Source organism: Zonotrichia leucophrys, chromosome 5 (genome assembly GCF_028769735.1).
Source record: "Zonotrichia leucophrys gambelii isolate GWCS_2022_RI chromosome 5, RI_Zleu_2.0, whole genome shotgun sequence".
Taxonomy (NCBI): domain Eukaryota; kingdom Metazoa; phylum Chordata; class Aves; order Passeriformes; family Passerellidae; genus Zonotrichia; species Zonotrichia leucophrys.
In genome coordinates this window covers 55,592,025-55,610,557 of record NC_088175.1, presented here as the reverse complement: position 1 = coordinate 55,610,557, position 18,533 = coordinate 55,592,025, and the positions used below count along the sequence as shown (strand labels likewise).

The window sequence follows — 18,533 nt, the reverse complement described above, 5'->3', positions numbered from 1 at the left end:
GTGTGGGTCTGGGTTTCATATAAGGGGATGGTAAGGTGTGGGTTTCATACAAGGCATAGTAAGGTGTGGGTCTGGGTTTCATATAGGGGGATAGTAAGCTCTCTTTGCAGAGTAGGCAGACACAACAATTCTTTCTCTAGCTGGGCACCCAAGGACAGCCAATCCCCATCTCAGGCCCAAGAGCATAAACAGCGTGGACTGAAGAGAGGAAAAACAAGCAGGGTGGGACTGCATGGGCTGGAGCTGTGGTTGGACAATTAGCTCCAATATGCTAATGGACCAAAACTTGTAAAAATGTGAGCTCTTGTGACCAAGCCCTCCTTTGCTTCCATCTTAGAGCCATCTGGGTACTGCCAGGGTGTGGCCTTTGAAGGCTCTTCAATAAATATCCACTTTATTCCCAATAACTCTGTCTTGCCTCTGTTCCAGCTCCTTAAGGAACAATACCAACACTGTAACTTCTGACTCTGCTTTCTGCTGTTAGAGCACTGAGGCTGGAGAACACGGGGTTCTGAGTGTAAACATCAGCAAGAGATTGGGCAAATCCACACAAGTCCTGTGATAAACACTGCAATTTCTCTGAACTGGTTAAAAATAGAGAGATTACTCTTCCCCAGGCAGAGCAGAATTCCTTACACAGTCACTCAGGAGGCTCCTGACCCTTCAGACTGACTCTTTTCTATCACAACACCCTCCCAGAAAACGTGTGTGCATATGGAGCAGAAGAGTCCAAATGACACTCCAGGGAGAGATGGAGGAGAAAAGGTAGCAGGGAGCCACACAGGAACTGCAAAAAATACAGTTGTTATTCAGTTTTCTTGCAGTGGAAAATTCTGAGACCTTTTTTCTACTTGCAACTTTGCTGCCTTGTTTGCCTGTGCTCTCTTCCTGCTTGGTACAAAAACATCTTCTTGTTTGGGGTGGGTTCATCCTTTGCTCTGAGCCATAAAACCCCTTCTAACTCACACACCCTTTGCCTCCTTGGTTATCCAGTGTGACTGGCTCAGCAATTCTTTTCTTCTATATCAGAACTTGCTTCCATCTCTATTCCTTCATCAGACTCCACATTTAAAAATCTTTCTGCTAAGCATCCATATCTGTGAGACTTTCTTGTCAAACTTTCATCTTTCTCAACATCTGAGAAGCCATGGAATGCTTCCACGGCATGCATCAGGAGCACAGGTACCACCAAGGGCTGCTGGAGGATTTAAATCACACAGCAGCTTTTCCACAGCCTGCCAACCAGGACTGCATGGTAAAATCAGGCAGCTGTCAACATGAACAAAAACTTCTCAGGCCTTGAGGGCTTTTAACATGAGGAGGAATCCCAGTAATTCCAGTATTTTAGTGGAAAGTGTGCCTCCCTTACAATTCCACTGGAGTGAGGTGCTCTCCAGGAGGTCAGGCTGCCCTGCACCACACGGCCTCCAAACTGCTGCACCGTGGTGTGAGTACAAGCTGTGCTGAGTTACTCATGCCAAGACAAAAATAAATACATGCATACATCCTCATACTCTTCACCAGTATGAGTTCTTGAAACTCTACCAATCCGTCTATCATAGCAGATGGGAAGACTGCAATTCATAGTATTTATTTTTGCCCTAACTTTGTCAGAGCCATACAAAAAAACCCAACAAAAAAACCAGGAGGCAGCACTGGATATTCATGCTTGACAAGCGATGAAACCAGGAGCCAGAAAAAAACTTCAGCTGATTCTGCTGAAGCCTCCAGGCTCCCTGCCCTCAAATGATCTCTCCCAACTTCAGTTTCTGAAGTGGAGCTGGTGGCTTCTGTGAGCTGAGATCCAGGAGATTTCTGCTCCTGACAAGCATGAGACTTAATGGCCTGCAAATCTGCAGTTGTAAGATACCACCTTCCACTTCAGCAGCGCAGACTCCTGTTGTGAAAGGGAATTAAACACCCACTCACCCCAAGAGCAGCAGAGATTCAGAACTACTTGAAAATACCAGAATGGAACAGAGCTAAGAGACATGGCAGGAAATTATTCCAAAGTTAAAAACCTTCTGAGAGAAAGGCAGGGTCTTTGATGGCAGTAAGCAATAAATAAGTAGATAAATAAAATGAATCCTCTATCTTGGCTGACAGCTAAGGACTACCAAGATAATACTGAGTGTATTCTGACCATTTAGAATGATGGATTAGAAGAAATGCTGCATGTGTTCTAATGGAAAAAGTGAAAGGTTTGATGCCTGGAAGAGAGAGGACACCTCACAGGTGAAGCCAGTTCCAGTAATGCCTCTGTGCCACAGTGCATGCCAAACCCAACAGCTTCCAGGAACTTGTTCCACACTTTGTTTTTTCTTTTTTTTTGTTTCTTGCTGTCTTTAAGCTACAACTTCCTTGGCATGAGGCAATCCAGGCAGCATCCCCCCACATCCCCACTTGTGACACGAGGCAAAGCCCCAGCAGCAGTGACTCTGGATGACATTTTCCCCCAGCTGGGAACACTCACTTTTTGCATCTATAAGCCTTTCTCGTGGCGCGGTGTCAGAAGAAGAGAGCTGCTCCTTCACTTTGGCAATGTCTTTAGGATGGAGATAATCAAATAAACTTTGACCAATCAAATCATTCTGTAGAGATTGAACATTCAGTCAAAAAGTAAAATAATGGCTCAGTATGTTTTCTTCATTTTAGCATCCAGTATGAACAATCCTTTTACACATAGGTGTAACCAAGGAATACCAAACATCCAGATCCCCTCATTGCAGGGGGTTTGGACTGGATGACCTTCAAAGGGTCCCTTCCAAACAATTTTATTATTCTATGATTTGATGAAAGGTTTTCTCTGTGTATTGAAGTTATGACTACATTACACAGTAATTCCTGTCATCATTTTCAGTAAGAGTTTTGCAGAATTGGCATGCTCAATTCCCCCCCACCAAATATTCTGGTTTCTATTAAGTCTTACTTCTTCTACCACACATTTGAATGAAAAAAAAAATCCTAATTGCAAATGTTCTCTTTCATTATTTACATATGAATTTAGTATATACCTAACTAAATGCTGGCTGAGGAAAACTTTTGAAGCAAATACAGGTTTAAATTTGATGAGGAGTGCAGATGACAGAAAGAATGAAGATTATTTACACAATATATGGTCCAACTTAAGCCTTATGGTGAGCATATATTAAAAACCTGGCTTTGATAGAACTGCTTTCCAGTTTCCATCAGTAAGCATGCAAGCAAAACCAGAACAGACAGAAAGAAAACTAAGCTGAAAAATCCATGTGATGCTACTGGAAAAACCCCAGAGTGATGTTTCAATATTTGCTTGCACTCCCAATTAGGTAATGCTTTTGCAAGCCTGAGGGTAAATCCTTGAGCAGAATGCCTCAGTCAGTGAATTAAATTTAGTTCCTTTTCACCTCTTGCTTTGAATGGAAACCAGTAAATCTTCTCTAATGACATGGCAGAGAAAAGCTCTCTCTTTGCAACACCTCTCAGCTTTCAAGGCAGACTCTTCCCATCCCTACCCCCCAGATAAAGGCACAACCATCAAAAAGCTCTCACATCTTTTAAGCCCTAATGTACTTAAAATGGAAAGGAATACCTGACTGTAGTTGAGGATCTTGAAGACAGATTCTGAAACAAACAGTATCTTTCCTCTGTCACAGCCCACCACAAAAAGGAATCCATCTGCTGCCTAATCAGGGGGGAAAGTGAAATCCCAAGTTATACATCCACATTGCATTGCTATAACCTTTAAAAGCACTTTGTGTACAGTAGAAATTCTACACTAGGAGAGCTGTCTTAACATTTAGAGGTAACTGAGTCAACAGGAAAAAATGTGAATTACAATGAAGGGGTTTTTTTGCATCTGCAAACATTTTTTGGCACGATTCTGGGCATTGTGCCCAGAATGTAAAATAACTTTTAGGAGAAGAAAGAACCCATGTCTTGCCCAATAATATTATGATTATGTTTAATAATGCCTTCAAATTAAAATGTTATTTTAACTGTACTTAAAAAAGCTCCTCTTTTAGAAACCAACCATAACCTGGATGTTTATTTCTGTGCCTGGAGACAAGTAATTCCTATTTGCAAAGTACTGTCTTTCAGTCACACACAAGCATGCAGGAATAGGCCCCAATTATGTATCTTCAGAGTCACAATGCTGCAGAAATTAAATTCTACATATGCTGCACCTGGACACTGCAGTGCTTCAGCAATTACACAGCCACTAGAAAAGCTGAACTACTGACTAATGAGAGAAGAGAGAAGCTCCCCACACTACAAAAGCAGTGTAACAGCAGGCAGCCAGACACACCAAGTCATGTTCCATCAGTAACCTCAATAAAAAGGTGTTCATTGAATCACTGTACACTGAAAATCATGGCAAGGTAACCCAGGGCAGCAAGTCTGCAAGAAAACTATTCATGTGGTTTGTACATGTAAATAACTGAATATTCCAATGGTTCCCATCTAAATCCCCCTCTTCAACCTTCCTGCTTAAATTAAGAAATGCTAGTCTTCATTAAACTCACTGACTCTGTGAAGTAGGCTCCAGATTTCTTAATTATCCTCCATAATCAAAACATTTTTAAGCTGACAGACAAGGCAGAAAAATACTGGCGGTGGGCTTTGGGAGAGCTACAGTCACAGATATTAATATCTCTTAATTAAAAGTTGGAACATACCCTGAGAATAAGGTGTTTTAATTCATCGTCTGATAGAAAAGCAGGCTTGTAGTTTGCTTCTGTATATGGGTTTGTAGCACCTAAAGAAAACAAACAAACAATTCCCACATCACCAACATTGCACACTTAAATGAGCAATCTTCCTTTGGCTCCTTCTTAGGCTGCTGTTCATTGCAGGAGTTCTTTAAAATGAATTTTTTTTTGGTTTTACTATCAACATGAGCTCTGTTGGTATTAACTTAAAAAAGGATGAAGCTTTTTTGCTAAGACACAAGTACTGCATTAGAAATGCAAATTAAATGCCTCTGAGATATAAAAGTATTCCTTGACATATTTTTGAACCCAAAGGCTGTCCTTGATTTATGGCCTAGCCTCACAATTAGAAATTATAACAATAAGATACCATAGAATAAAAACATTCAAACTATTTATTCTCCTTATAAGTCAGTAAAACATGACAAGGTTATGTAAACAAATCATGACTGAGGAATTTACAAATCAATTCTCTCATTCCAAGCCAAAGATAAAACCCGGCATTACAATGACATCATCTTACAATGCCAAAACCCCAAAATTGGCAACAAACGAGGCAGCTATTTATTAAGCAGTAATTCTTCTCATTCTGTTCTCTTCATAAAGGCAGAGGAGAGTCAAATTAGTAACCACTGAAGTGTTATAAACTATTAACCTCATCAAATGGCAGTGGCAGGAAAGTTAAGCCTTCCAAAACTGTGAGGCTAGATATGACTGAAGGCACCAGCTCTCCTAGAAATACAACAATCACCAGGATCTTTTTTACCATTAGCTGCATCCCTTTTTTCTTCTCACTAATGCATTTCTTGAAGGCTTAAAGCTTTTAACATCAGCACCAATTGTACTGATTCAGTCATGTGAAGCTTCAGGAACACACAGCGATTTCTCACAACCTCAACTCTTCCAAACCTGTGCGTTCCCTTCAAGTGCTTGCAACAGAAACTGGTCAAAAAGACCAAAATTAAGTTTTCCAAGTACTCTTTATTTTTTCACACAGAGCTAAAGGTACAAACACAAAACCTTACAAGTCCTGTGGGAACATCATACCTAAAATCTAACCTCTCTATCCAACAACCTGGTACATTGCCTGCTTAGAGCAGTGCTCAGGACTGCACCAGAATAAGCTGTGCTCTGCCCTTCAGCCCTTTGTTCCCTCTCCCCACCTTCCCCAGCTGCCTGGTGCTGTGGAGTCTGGCAGTAGTGATCAGTGGATGGAAAATTATTCTTTTCTCATCCCCAGGTTCCCCCAGTCACATCAGGGTATTTACTGGGCCATGAACTAGTAAGCTGTGAATGAAAACTGAGCATCAGATGCTAAGAGAAGGGAGGAATCCTCCCGAAATGAATTAATATTTTATTTGTGGGGACCCTTGCGGCAGGGAGGAATGATGAATCTGACTCCATGTTCTCAGAAGGCTAATTTATTATTTTGTGATACTATATTATATTAAAGAATACTAAAATTTACTATGTTAAGAATATAGAAAGAATTTTCCAGAGCCCCGACACAGCTCAGCATTCATTGGCCACAGTCAAAACAACTCACAGCAGAATCCAATGAAACAATCACCTGTGGCAAACAATCTCCAAACACATTCTACATGAGCAAAATACAGGAGAAGGAAATGAGATAAGAATTGTTTTCCTTTTCTCTGAGGCTCCTCAGCTTCCCAGGAGTAAAATCCTGGGTGAAGGGAGAATGTGAATGTGACAAATTAAGTTACTCCTTCTGGGCAAAAAAGGGAAAGGAAAAGTGTAGCTTTGGGGAAATGCCACTTGGAATGGCCCTGCAGCCCCAGGCAACTCACCACGAAGTGTTTTCATGTGCTGGACAGCCATCCTGAGCACGGTGAGCTTGTCCAGCTTGCGGGACATGGCGTTGCACGTGGGCACCAGCGAGGCCAGCTCGTCGATGAAGCTGTTCATCTTATCCCTGCGCCGCTTCTCGATCTGGCTGTGAGCCTCCCTGCACACACACACACACACAGCAGGGCACGTCAGGCACCTGGGGCAATGCCCAAAGCAGCCCCCTCAGGGTGAGGGAGCAATGCTTATCCCCATGGAAAGGACAGAAGACACTTTTCAGATATTTAATGTACGTGAAACACAAGGGGCAATGCCCAAAGCAACCTCCTGAGGGTGAGGGAGCAACTCTGTTATCCTCATGGAAAGGACAGCAGACACTTTTCAGATATTTAATGTACGTGAAACACAAGGGGCAATGCCCAAAGCAGCCTCCTCAGGGTGAGGGAGCAATGCTTATCCCCATGGAAAGGACAGAAGACACTTTTCAGATATTTAATGTACGTGAAACACAAGGGGCAATGCCCAAAGCAGCCTCCTCAGGGTGAGGGAGCAACGCTTATCCTCATGGAAAGGACAGCAGACACTCTTCAGATATTTGATGTACATGAAACACAAGGGGCAATGCCCAAAGCAACCTCCTCAAGGTGAGGGAGCCACCCTGTTATCCTCATGGAAAGGACAGCAGACACTTTTCAGATATTTAATGTACGTGAAACACAAGGGGCAATGCCCAAAGCAACCTCCTCAGGGTGAGGGAGCCACCCTGTTATCCCCATGGAAAGGACAGCAGACACATTTCAGATATTTGATGTACATGAAACACCAGGGGCAATGCCCAAAGCAGCCTCCTCAGAGTGAGGGAGCGACCTGTTATCCTCATGGAAAGGGCAGCAGACACTTTTCAGATATTTAATGTATGTGAAACACAAGGGGCAATGCCCAAAGAAACCTCCTCAGGGTGAGGGAGCCACCCTGTTATCCTCATGGAAAGGACAGCAGACACTCTTGAGGCAGAGTAGAAATTTTCCAAGGTAGAAATCCATTTGGATTTAGGTAGAATGTACATTTTTAAGTATGTAGCTTGCTGTGTAGTGTAGTTGCAAAAAGCCTAGGCTGAGAGAAACTGCTTCAGTGAAAGACAGAGATAAGGAGGGGGAGACAGAGGGTGACAGAGAGAGACAGAGACTGCTGTGAGAGCAGCTCAACCTGACCTAGGAATTCTTTCTGATAAAGAACAACTAGTGGCAAATATCAAGCAAAATTCATAAAAATGAATATGTATGAACCTATTGTGAAACTGTATGCATATGTATTTGAGAACAGGATAAAAAGGGACCTGAAGTTCCCAGAGGTACACGTGTCTTTTAAGGAGAGCAATCTCCACATGTGTCCAGTGATGTAATAAACATACCAGCTTTACAACTTTCACAAAGTTGTGGGGTTTTGTTTATCTCTGCAAAACACTCTTCAGATATTGGATGTACATGAAGCACAAGGAGCAATGCCCAAAGCAACCTCCTCAGGGTGAGGGAGCCACTCTGTTATCCTCATGGAAAGGACAGCAGACACTCTTCAGATATTTGAGACACTCTTCAGATATTTTTGTGAATTCTTTGAGTAAAGAACAGTTATAAGCAACGGGAAAGGTTGCAGCACAAGCTCGTGGTTTGCCAGAAAACACACCCAGTGTTGGTAAAGTTTATATTTTCCCATGTTAAGATTCACTGCTAACACTTTCACAACCCACTATGGAGTCTGAAAGAAGAATGATGAAGAATGCAACTTTACCAGAAGCATATCTGGCTTCAATTTCAACAGCAATGAGGTGACTAAAACCAAGTTACTCACCAGATTAGTTGTTTCACTCTATGCAAACTTAATGAAAAATGTCAACATTGCAAAGATATGGAAAAATAAGGGAAGGTCAAAGCTAGAAAAAGATATTTGCAGAAGAAACATGCACAAATAATTCATACATGGCAAAAAGAAAGAGACAATTATTTTAAATATATTTATTTAGAGCATTACCTTGCATTTTTTATCCTGCCTTGTTGGTCTGCATACTCCAATCTGTAGAGAAATGACATCACAAAGTTACAGTGTTGAAAGCACTGAACCCAACTCTTTTACTGCATCTCACATCCTACTGATCCTCATTAACATCAGGTGTTTTTAGAATTTGAATGTTTATTTAACCTTTCTACAGCAAAGATCAGTATCTGTAACATTGCACCTCAGACTTGGGGGTGTTTTAGCTTGTCTGCTCCATGTTGTTTAAACTAAGGTTGTTTAGATTATTGCTTCATGCCAACAAAGCAATAATTTGGGACAACAGTGACACTGAGAACAGGCATCCACAGTCGGGATCCTGTGTCAGAACTGTGGAACTGAGAGTTCAGTGACTGTATCAACAGTACCTGCCATGTTGGTCATCTTTATCTGTATCCATACCTTCCCTGCAGAAACAGAACAAAGCAACACATCACAAATTCAGCAGGACTGGCAGAACTGTTATCCAACCACCACAAAGTCAGAATCAAGTATTCCTGCCACCTCGAAATCACAAATACAAAAATAGGAGTATAAAAACAACAACCTGGAAGGACTAAGGAAGCTGTGTGGTTTTTGTAACATTAAAACATTTTCTTAAATTAGTTGTGTCTCCTTCAGAACTCACTAAATGGCACAGTTTGATGTGTTTGACAGTAAAACATGCTGCAGTTCAAAGATATCATCTGTTACAAAAATGTTTTTCAGTTAACTACAGGAGGGGGAAAAAACCCAACCTTGTGCAGATGGTCTCAGAATTATGCCTTTATGTTCTATAGCTCAGTTTGCCTTATAGTAGTTGATTCTGGGGTAGAAAATGGTAACAACCTAAATTAACACACCACTGGAGATGCCCAAATACAAGGAGAGAATGAGTCTGTGTGAAATAACCAGGCACACTGGAAATTAGTACAATTTTCAGTGTAGGTACATGGTTTGCTTTTGTTTCAACATAAAGGAAAGAAGGAGAGAGGCATGAAGAATAGAAACAATCCCCCTCATTACATTCAATATTGCAGCCACATGTGCACAACTAAGCAGGAGAGGAGAGTATAAAAGTTTTCATAGCTGCACTTGGTAGAAAAAGCTAAATGCTCATGACTACACATCTTTTTTTAGACAGAATAATTAGGAAGAGAATGTTTTGGTTTACATAAATCTGTACAACTGCGCTCACATGGACATTCCTAGGCCTGCTCATTCTGGTTTAATTTCTACCTGTGAATTTTAGGTCTATGGAAGCAAAAGGCAGGGAAAAAACCACTGGGCATCTTTTTCAAGTGAAACCAATTACTAAAATATTTATACTTACTCAAAAGGAAAGCCATCGAGTCTGAAAAGAAAGAAAAATAAAGTACACCATATATAGGAAATAAGAACAATGTCTTACATTTTCTGCTGAAAGTCTCAAGCTAATTGAGATTCTACTTGAAATGAAAAGCACAATGAAAACAGGACAATAGCAGTGAGCACTTTCTAAAGAAACAAGCTCGTTCAAATTAATCTACTTTCTGAAAGAATAATTCTGCTTTTTTAGAAAAGAGAGCATAGTTCATTACACTTAATGTGAAAAACTAATAAAATAACTAACCTAAATTATGTTATGCAAATCATTGAGATATTGTTTCATCTTCAGAAAGGAAAGATCTGTGCTTTAAGCGTGTTGTCCTTGTGGTTAGATAAATGGGATTTCAGAGGACTCTAAGGCCAGAAATAAAACATAAAAATAAAAATAAAGTATCCCAAGTTTCTCAGGTTTTGATTCTTGCCCAGCAGGATAGATGCACATTTTGCTTTAGACTAAAGTCCCAAGCTGAACTTTATACAGACTTTATGATATCACAAGGAAATTAAACAGAATTTCTACATGCAAACTAACTGCTGGCATCACTTCAAGACTGTAAAGTGACCTGAAATACCACTGAGCTTTGGCATGATAAGAGGCTATGTTTTATAAAAGCCTTATGAAAAAGTCTTTTCATCTCAGCCAATAACATACTAGTTATTCCTGTTCACCACTGGACATGAGCCCTCTTAAAAACAAACATGGTAGCCTTTCATTTTAGTGCAGTATTATTCATTTTAGTGCAGTATTATTCACTGCACTCTTATATAAATTACCTTTGTGATTAGTTTTAAAATAATATTAATAACAATGCTAAATATTTTCTTCATCTCCCAGTGTGCACACCTGAGCTCTTGGCTGATGCTCACCATTTCCCAGCCCTTGTGACACCACCTTTAGCTCTGGGATGTTTGTGTGTAAAAACCCCCAGAAAGCCAAATCTACAAGAGGCACAAGGTAAGTTATTAATGCAACAGGGCAGTTTATTTTCTCATCATGTAATATTTCAATGGACAGCATGAATCCCAAGCAAAATCCACTGTTCATAGTCCTGTGCATGAAGCCTTGGACCACAGCATTTGACAGCTCTAAGTTGGGCAGGGATTTTCCTGGAGCAGCTGCAGCAGAAAGAACTGAAAAGCTGTTGTGGAGAGCTGAAACTGCAGCTGATGACTCCTCTTGCTTGGATTCCAGAGGTGATCAAAGAACCACCCTAAACCACTGGTTCTGCCTCCCTTATGCCTCACTGGTACAGGAGGCACCAAACTGGGCACTTGGATAATTGATGTAATAAAATCATTAACAGGTAGCAGAAGTTGAATTTGCCCATACATACACATAAAAGGAGGGGTCAAGGCAGCCCCCCTGAAGTTCTGCTTTCCAAGAGGAATATTTAGTAGCCACCATTTACTTTGCAACACAAAATGAACTATGGTATGACTATGTGATAAGTAGTGGTATGTGGTGTATGACTACAAAATAAGTAAACTTATTTTACTGAGGATTCAAGGAAACAGTTTTCACACATTTTTAAAAAATGCACACAAAGCCTAAAGGGCAGAATTATACCTTACAAGAACAAGCTGTCTTTTGGAAAAGAGGACTTGAGTAATGCTTCCTACCCAGGGGAATAAAAATGGAGAAATCCTTTCTAGAGAAGAGGAAGTTGGTAGGACTGAGGCTGTTCACTCAATTTTGTAGTAGTCAATTCGACTAGAGGGACACATGTGCTTTTCAGGGAGACTAAAGGCACTTCAGAGAGGTATTGAAATATTTTGTGCCTGAGTTCTCCTAAAAAGAATCTAATTTTTAATTGTGATGCTCAGCATGGATTAAAAATTCTGCTCCTCCTCGTAAAATGAGCTGCCAACAATCCAAAGGCCCTCAGCAATAAAATCTGTGCTAAGTTACATAAAAATGGACTCTGTGGCTGGATGAATGAATAATGGATGTGGCCACTCACAAGCTCCCCTGCAGCCACACTTTGTGGAGTTACAATGCAGAGCAGGCTTGCACAGGCACTTGCCCTAAGTAGGTTGCTCTTGTTCCCATTACAGGTCTGGGTGTTTGGCAAACTCTGCTGTGCCCTTCACTGTTCCACAGCAGAGGTGGTGGGATTTCCTTCTACAGCTCAGAACCACCACAAGATTAAACCACTTGATTAAAAGAAAGACAGCTCTAATACCTCAAACCAGAGACTATTCTGATTCATTTTCAAATGAGAGACCAAAATAGCTCCATCAGGTAAAGGTTGGCAGCACACTGATAGGAAGTGACTAAATAGGCAAAAAATAGGTGAAAAGGAACTATTCCTAGTTTTGCTTCCACTTTTCAATAAATTTATTATCTTCCCCTTCTGTTAGTCAGACATTGTACTTCCTATGTAAATGGTCAATATATAATCAACCTTCACACAGTACATTTCATCAGTACTAATTCCATTTCCCCACCAGCCAGAAGTTTTTCTCCTCAGCTTTACCCCATTTGATAGCCCTCAATTCTAGCTGCACTGAGATGACAGCTTTATTATTATTATTATTAAATAATGAACTTGGCTCTTAGTGCACAGTAGCTCTCTTCTTTATTAAAACCATTAAAGCAGGTTGTAAAGCACAGGTTATTTAAAAACTGCTATAAATATTTCTATACTCTTCCCCACTGTATTGTTGTGTTACCACCTCCTTTTAGCAGTGCTAAATCAAGAGAAATCCAACTTACTGATAATCAGTTGAGCTTCCCTTTCTTTTCCTATTACAGTCCATTCCTGAAGTGCTAAGGGAACTGGAGATCAAGTCAGCAGGGTCTGGTGACATAAAGTCACTAATTGTAGAAGATATGTCCATCCTTTGGTCTGCCATTGGACTGTCTAACATTAGGGAAGAAATAAAAAACAACCCCCCAACCAAAAGCACTGCATTAATATAAGCAGACATTTATATATTTTTAACCAAAAAAGTTATCTCAAACTTAGCATTCTTAAAAAACTGCAATAATCAGTTTCTATTTTTCCCTCTTGCTGTAAAAATAACAGGTAATTTCCCCTTTCCCAGTTACTGTTTTATGGAGTATTGCACACAAACCATGACCATTCTCCAAACACATTATGTAGCACAATTGTTTTTCAAGATTTGTCAGAATGATCTTGGCTTACTCTTATGTTACCTGCCCAGCCAATTGCTTCTTCCTAACAGGAATACTTCTGACAGGGAACACTTGTTTTAATGTGTCTCTGCATTTGAAGATCATATAAGAGCTCACCAACTTTTAAAGCTCCATTTCCACTGAATTCAGAACATTTCCATAGAAATGAACACCTCTGCACAGCAGACTCCACAAATAAAAATATTAGAACCCAATGGTGGTCACAGAAGTCTAGTTAAAGGTAGAAATTAATCTAATTGGCTTTTTAATCCTCTAGACTGCAAGTAATTCAAATCTTCACTATTTAATCCTCTAGACTGCAAATAATTACACTGTTGGAAGGAACCCTGTGGAAAGGTCCCTGCTAAACAGCATCAGCTGTGAAAGAGAGGGGGTTTTACCTGAAGGCCTGTCTTGGAAGCCTAAATCCACTTGGGCAAAGATGATGATGCTCAGCCCAAAGCAGCTGATAACCTCAGAACTCTTCCATGCCTCATGTTCTGTTGGTCAAATACTTTCAAAAACCTGAATGGGAGGAAAAAACAGCAAGCTTAAAAAACACCTTAAAAACATCAGTGTAGTCACAGTTTGCAAAAGGAATAGATTATTCCAGCTCAGGGATCAAATACTCATTTCCTTGCAAGGTGCAGAAGCTTTATCCATCCATCCAAAGGGTTAGCTTTGGGATGTGCCTCTCCTAACATCCTGTCAACATGATCACACTGTAACCAACTCTGCTGAAGCATGTATGTAGACATGAGTTATTAGCCAAAAAAACCTAAAGTTGCTTGTTATAATTTTCTTCAGCTCTGCCAGAACAGCAAATTCAGAATTTCTCAAGCTTAAATTATCTAAATTTCTGCTCCTGGCACTGTAAGATCAGGCAAGTCATTGTTGTGGTACCACCAGCTACTGAAGGGAGGATCACTGCTGCTGAGGGCTCACTGTCCATCCCACCCAACAACTCCTCTCTGGTCCTTGCCCAAATAAACAACCCAACCCCTTTTCCATCTCTGACAACGTGTGGACACACTGCTAGAGGCACAGTAAGAGGCCAGCTGGCACCAGAAGTGACCAAAGCTAAATCAGTACAAATTGAAGTCAAATTCAATGAAATGCCATTGAATCCATAACCACATTTGTTTTGCAAGGCTCTCATTCAGACCCATAGCTATTTGCAGGTCAGGCCCTACTGCCTCCCTGTTTTCCCAGCTTCTCTCTTAGCCCCAGCAGCCCAACAGCTACAGACTCAATGGTGTTGCTGTGGTGGATGAGGTTGCTGCATCTCAGTTTACCAGTAAAACCAGTCACTGGCTGTTTATCTGTGCTAGGTTCAGACCCAAACCCATTCTCTTCAGTCTCAGCTGATTATTAGTGCAGAAATCAGTTATAGCTAAACTCAGTGTGTTTCTGACACCTCTCTGTGTGAGGGTGCAGGCTGAACTCACACTTCACTGCATTAGGAAACTTCATGGACCACCTATGATGACCTCAGACAGAAGGCTGTGATGAGCTGGAATGAACAAAGAAAAAAGGGGGTGGAGGAAAAAGGGTTTGTAAATTCACCCCAGTCCTCTCTCTTTAAGAATGCCTGCAATAGTCAGCATTTTAGCTTCAGAACCAGAACACTGCACAAGTCACCATGCACTAATGCAAAAACCAAATTGTTGTTCATCTCAAACAAAAATTTCATATCAGTTTTATAGAAAAAAATTTAAATCAAGTATCCATCCAGCTTTGCTATTTTATACCTGTCTATATTTGATAGTTCCATTCAGCTATTTTAAGTGTCTTGACCATTTGAGCAGAAAAAAAATACATAAAGAGCAGAATTCTCAATTTAATTTTCAGCCAGCCCTTTCTCTACCATGTCCCAAATGCTCACCCAGTCCTAACAATCACAGTCCTACATTTTAGCATCACAGGAGTTAAGAACTATGCATGTCTCTTGAAATGAGTTTTAAAGTTAAGAAGATGTCAACTCAATGATCAGAGCAAAAATCAGCATGCCCCACTAAACAGTGAACAGTTCAGAGAAATGTTTTTTCACAAAGCTTTCTTGAAATTCTAGGAAATTGAATATTTTCTGTCTTTTCAGCCTCCACCTGCTGGATGTTCAATGCCTAAAAAAAATTCTCTCTGAGGAGAACCACAAAAGTTACCCATATATTTAAGCAAAGTTCAAATCTTCCATTTATGTTGCCAAAGTACTCTAAGGACCTACTTGATAAAAATGCCATGGAGTCTACTTCCTGACTGAATTCTCCTACAGAGGAGAATCAAATGGTATTTTGTCACCATATCCATGACAGTTTGTCTCCACAGTAGTTTGGGACTCCTTGGGATTCCCCTTCCTTGCATTTCCTCTTCCTCTGATCCCTTGAAACAAGGCTAATGAGACAGCAAAAATAAATCTTACTGTTAGTCCCTTAAAAAAAAAAAAAGTGAGATGGCACGTGACCAGCTTAATCACGCAGCAAAGCTGATCACGAGTACACAAACACCTCTGAGCAAATCAAGGTCACTGCCAAAGTAGGTCAGCTCATGAGCCAAGCCCCCAGCCACAGTCAGCACCTCTTTCCACCAGCTCTGGTCCCCCAGGCAAGAGGCAGCCGTGCCCCAGGCACGCAGGGATTTGTTCTGAAAGAAATGCAGTTCATAACTTCATCAATCACGAGCGCCTCGGATCTCAGAGCGCGCTTTCGCAATGGCAGAGGAAAACCGTGGTGTGGTTTCCTGAAGAAGTCATTGAAAAGATACTCACTGTCCCTGTGGGGAATGACTGAACCAAAAACAGCCCCAGAAAGGAAACCATCCACTTCCCTCCACAGCAGCAGTCCATTGCTGCAGTGAAGTGTCACAGCACAAGCTGGTACAAAACAGAAGAAGAGGTTCTTCATCTTCCCTAGCAGCAGCTGGCTGCTGCTGGAGGCTCTCTCACACTTGCCCTCAGTGCTGGGGAGGTTTCAGCTCAGCAGCACGAGGGCTCCAAGGGTGCCCAGGGAGATCTCAAGATGCAGACCAGCATCCATGGGCTCAGTGCTGCAAGTAACATCAGAGCCTTTGTGCCCGTGCTCACAGGAGTCTGAGGATGAGGGAAGAGAGCAGGATCTGACTCCGTGTTTCAGAAGGCTGATTTATTATTTTATGATATATATTATATTAAAGCTATACTAAAAGAATAAAAGAAAGGATTTCATCAGAAGGCTGGCTAAGAATAGAAAAAGAAAGAATGAATAACAAAGACTTGTGTCTTCGACAGAGAGTCCGAGCCAGCTGACAGTGATTGGCCATTAATTAGAAACAACCACATGAGCCAATCCCAGCTGCACCTGTTGCATTCCACAGCAGCAGATAATCAATGTTTACATTTTGTTCCTGAGGCCTTTCAGCTTCTCAGGAGAAAAAATCCTAAAGAAACGACTTTTCATAAAATATCATGACTACAAGCTTTTATTATGGAATACTCCATGGGAATCACAGGAAGATCTCTGAAGTAAAGCAGGGTAGTTTCTCTTTGCCCTCAGTACTTGAGGAATACTCAAGTGAGAATATTTCCTACCTTCCCAAGATATTGATACTGTTTGGTTTTAATGGCACCCTAACAGCATTTCCAATCACTCTGCACTTCCAGAAAAAGTGGCTTCCTCTCACATGCAGCTGCATCTCACCACACTCTGTGGTGCAAAGGGATTTTACCCTGCTGTGTTTGTTGAGGTCACCTTTTCACCACTGAGTCCTCAGCATGCCCCTCTGTTGGAATCCTTAACACTGGGAATTTTAAACTTTCTGTGCTGAAAGGCACAGACCCACAAGAGAACACTGCATTTGACCTGAGGCCATGGAGAAGGCTCCCAAAATTGATTGGTAGCACTGGGATTCCGGGTGTGTAGTTGGTTAGAAGTGTGTAATATCACAGGGTGGAAAACTCAGAGTTTGGGGTTTCAGAATATAGAAATAAATATGAAGCAAGATGGAGGCTTTGGGGTGGAGGCAGGCTGTTCTTCACCTTCTTCTTCCTCCTTCTCCATGGGTTTGGGTGGCATTTTGTAATTGGGCAGAAACGTCCCCATTGCAGCTCTGTGGGATCAGTTATTGGGTTAAAAGGGAAATAATCCAGGTGTCAGTGCTTAATTGGATAGTTCAGTCTTAAAAGCCCTTGTACCAAGAGATTGTTGGCCATTTTGTACCTTCTAATGAAAAGCTGCAGAACTCACAGCAGTGAGGCTGTTTCACTGATCAGAAATAACAAACACCTGAGTGTGAACATGAATGACTGTCTCAAGACAAGTAATTTTGACATGGAGGGGGAAAAGTCTCCAATAAACAGAATTAAAACTCCACGTGCAGTTTCTCAGCAGATCAATCTGTCCAGGTACACTCCCACACCAAAAGCATCTGCTCATCAGCAGAGTCTCTGAGACAAGGCAGGACAGGCACATCATGGCATCCCCTACAGCCTTTCAGGCTCTCTCAGTGCTGATGGAGACACACAACAATGCATTTTATCTTGTTTCCACAACACTGAGACTCTCAGACCAAGAGGGCTCTTGGTTCCTATTTTATGAGGGAAAGTACCTCAATCTTTACTTCCAGCTACTTTAACAAAGGGCTCCTCATTGCCTCAAAGCCAGGAATGAGTGCTAACTAAAATAACTTCCTCTTGCACAGGGGAGCTCCAAACCAGCCCCAGAACACAGAAGTGTCTCAGCAGCACTCAGTAAATGGGCAGGATCACTTCCCCAGCCTGCTGCCAGCACAACCCTGACACAATCCAGGAGGCTCTTGGCCCTCTTTGCTGCAAGGGCACCCTTGCAGCCTCATGAACCATCAATATCTTTTCTGCCAAGCTCTTTTCCAGCTATCCAGTCCCTAATCTGTACTGACACATGGGTTTTTTCCTCTCCAGGTGCAGGACTTGGCATTTCTTTGTTAACTTCTTAAGTTCTTTCTAAGATTTTTGGTGAGCCTTTTCTCTGGTCTGTAGAGATCCCCTACATGGTAGCACACTCATGTGGTGTTTCAGATACCCCTCCCAGGCCTGCATTTGTCTGCAGCTCTAAGTACAAAATTTCAGACAGCATGGAAGAAAAGGAAAACAGGCTGGTTCTGGAAAGAGAACCCAATAGAATTTAAATACTCCAAAAATCCTAGCTCATGCTCTTTCCTCAGTGAAGCAGACAAATATGTGTTTCAGGGTGGTGTGGTCACATGGGAAGGCCTTGTGGATAGAAGTATGGATCACCTTCAAAGCAGAAAAGGAAAAATGGATCAAAACCAAAGCCAACCCATGTCACCTCCACGAATCAAACCTGTTTAGACCAGCTGTGCTAAGTATTGGTATTGTTCATGAAGTTTTTCCCTCCTTAACAGGGGACTGGGATATACCTGTAGTGCCAGAGCTCAAGGTCTAGCTTAAAATTCTACACAACAGCCACTGCAGACACCATCAGAACCAGCATCCTGATTATCCACTGACCCTCACTGGAGACACCAGAGAC

At 41.5% G+C, this 18,533-nt stretch overlaps 1 protein-coding gene across 9 annotated transcripts in view; it reads right to left on the bottom strand.

The window, feature by feature from the left end:
* BMAL1 (basic helix-loop-helix ARNT like 1) overlaps positions 1 to 18,533 on the bottom strand; it is a 52,561-nt gene that overhangs the window by 14,790 nt on the left and 19,238 nt on the right. For 4 of the 9 annotated variants that reach the window (XM_064715752.1, XM_064715751.1, XM_064715750.1 and 1 more), the window contains exons 2-10: positions 13,434 to 13,557; positions 12,610 to 12,757; positions 9,859 to 9,879; positions 8,915 to 8,953; positions 8,526 to 8,567; positions 6,500 to 6,657; positions 4,659 to 4,738; positions 3,572 to 3,664; positions 2,474 to 2,591 (exon numbers count right to left, since the gene is read on the bottom strand). In XM_064715752.1, the coding sequence (XP_064571822.1) occupies positions 2,474 to 2,591; positions 3,572 to 3,664; positions 4,659 to 4,738; positions 6,500 to 6,657; positions 8,526 to 8,567; positions 8,915 to 8,953; positions 9,859 to 9,879; positions 12,610 to 12,749 (691 nt within the window). In that variant the 5' untranslated portion in view covers positions 12,750 to 12,757; positions 13,434 to 13,557. Of the gene's footprint in view, positions 1 to 2,473; positions 2,592 to 3,571; positions 3,665 to 4,658; positions 4,739 to 6,499; positions 6,658 to 8,525; positions 8,568 to 8,914; positions 8,954 to 9,858; positions 9,880 to 10,137; positions 10,470 to 12,609; positions 12,758 to 13,433; positions 13,558 to 18,533 lie in introns of those variants that run through there. The other 5 variants (XM_064715758.1, XM_064715755.1, XM_064715756.1 and 2 more) reach the window with 3 other exon arrangements.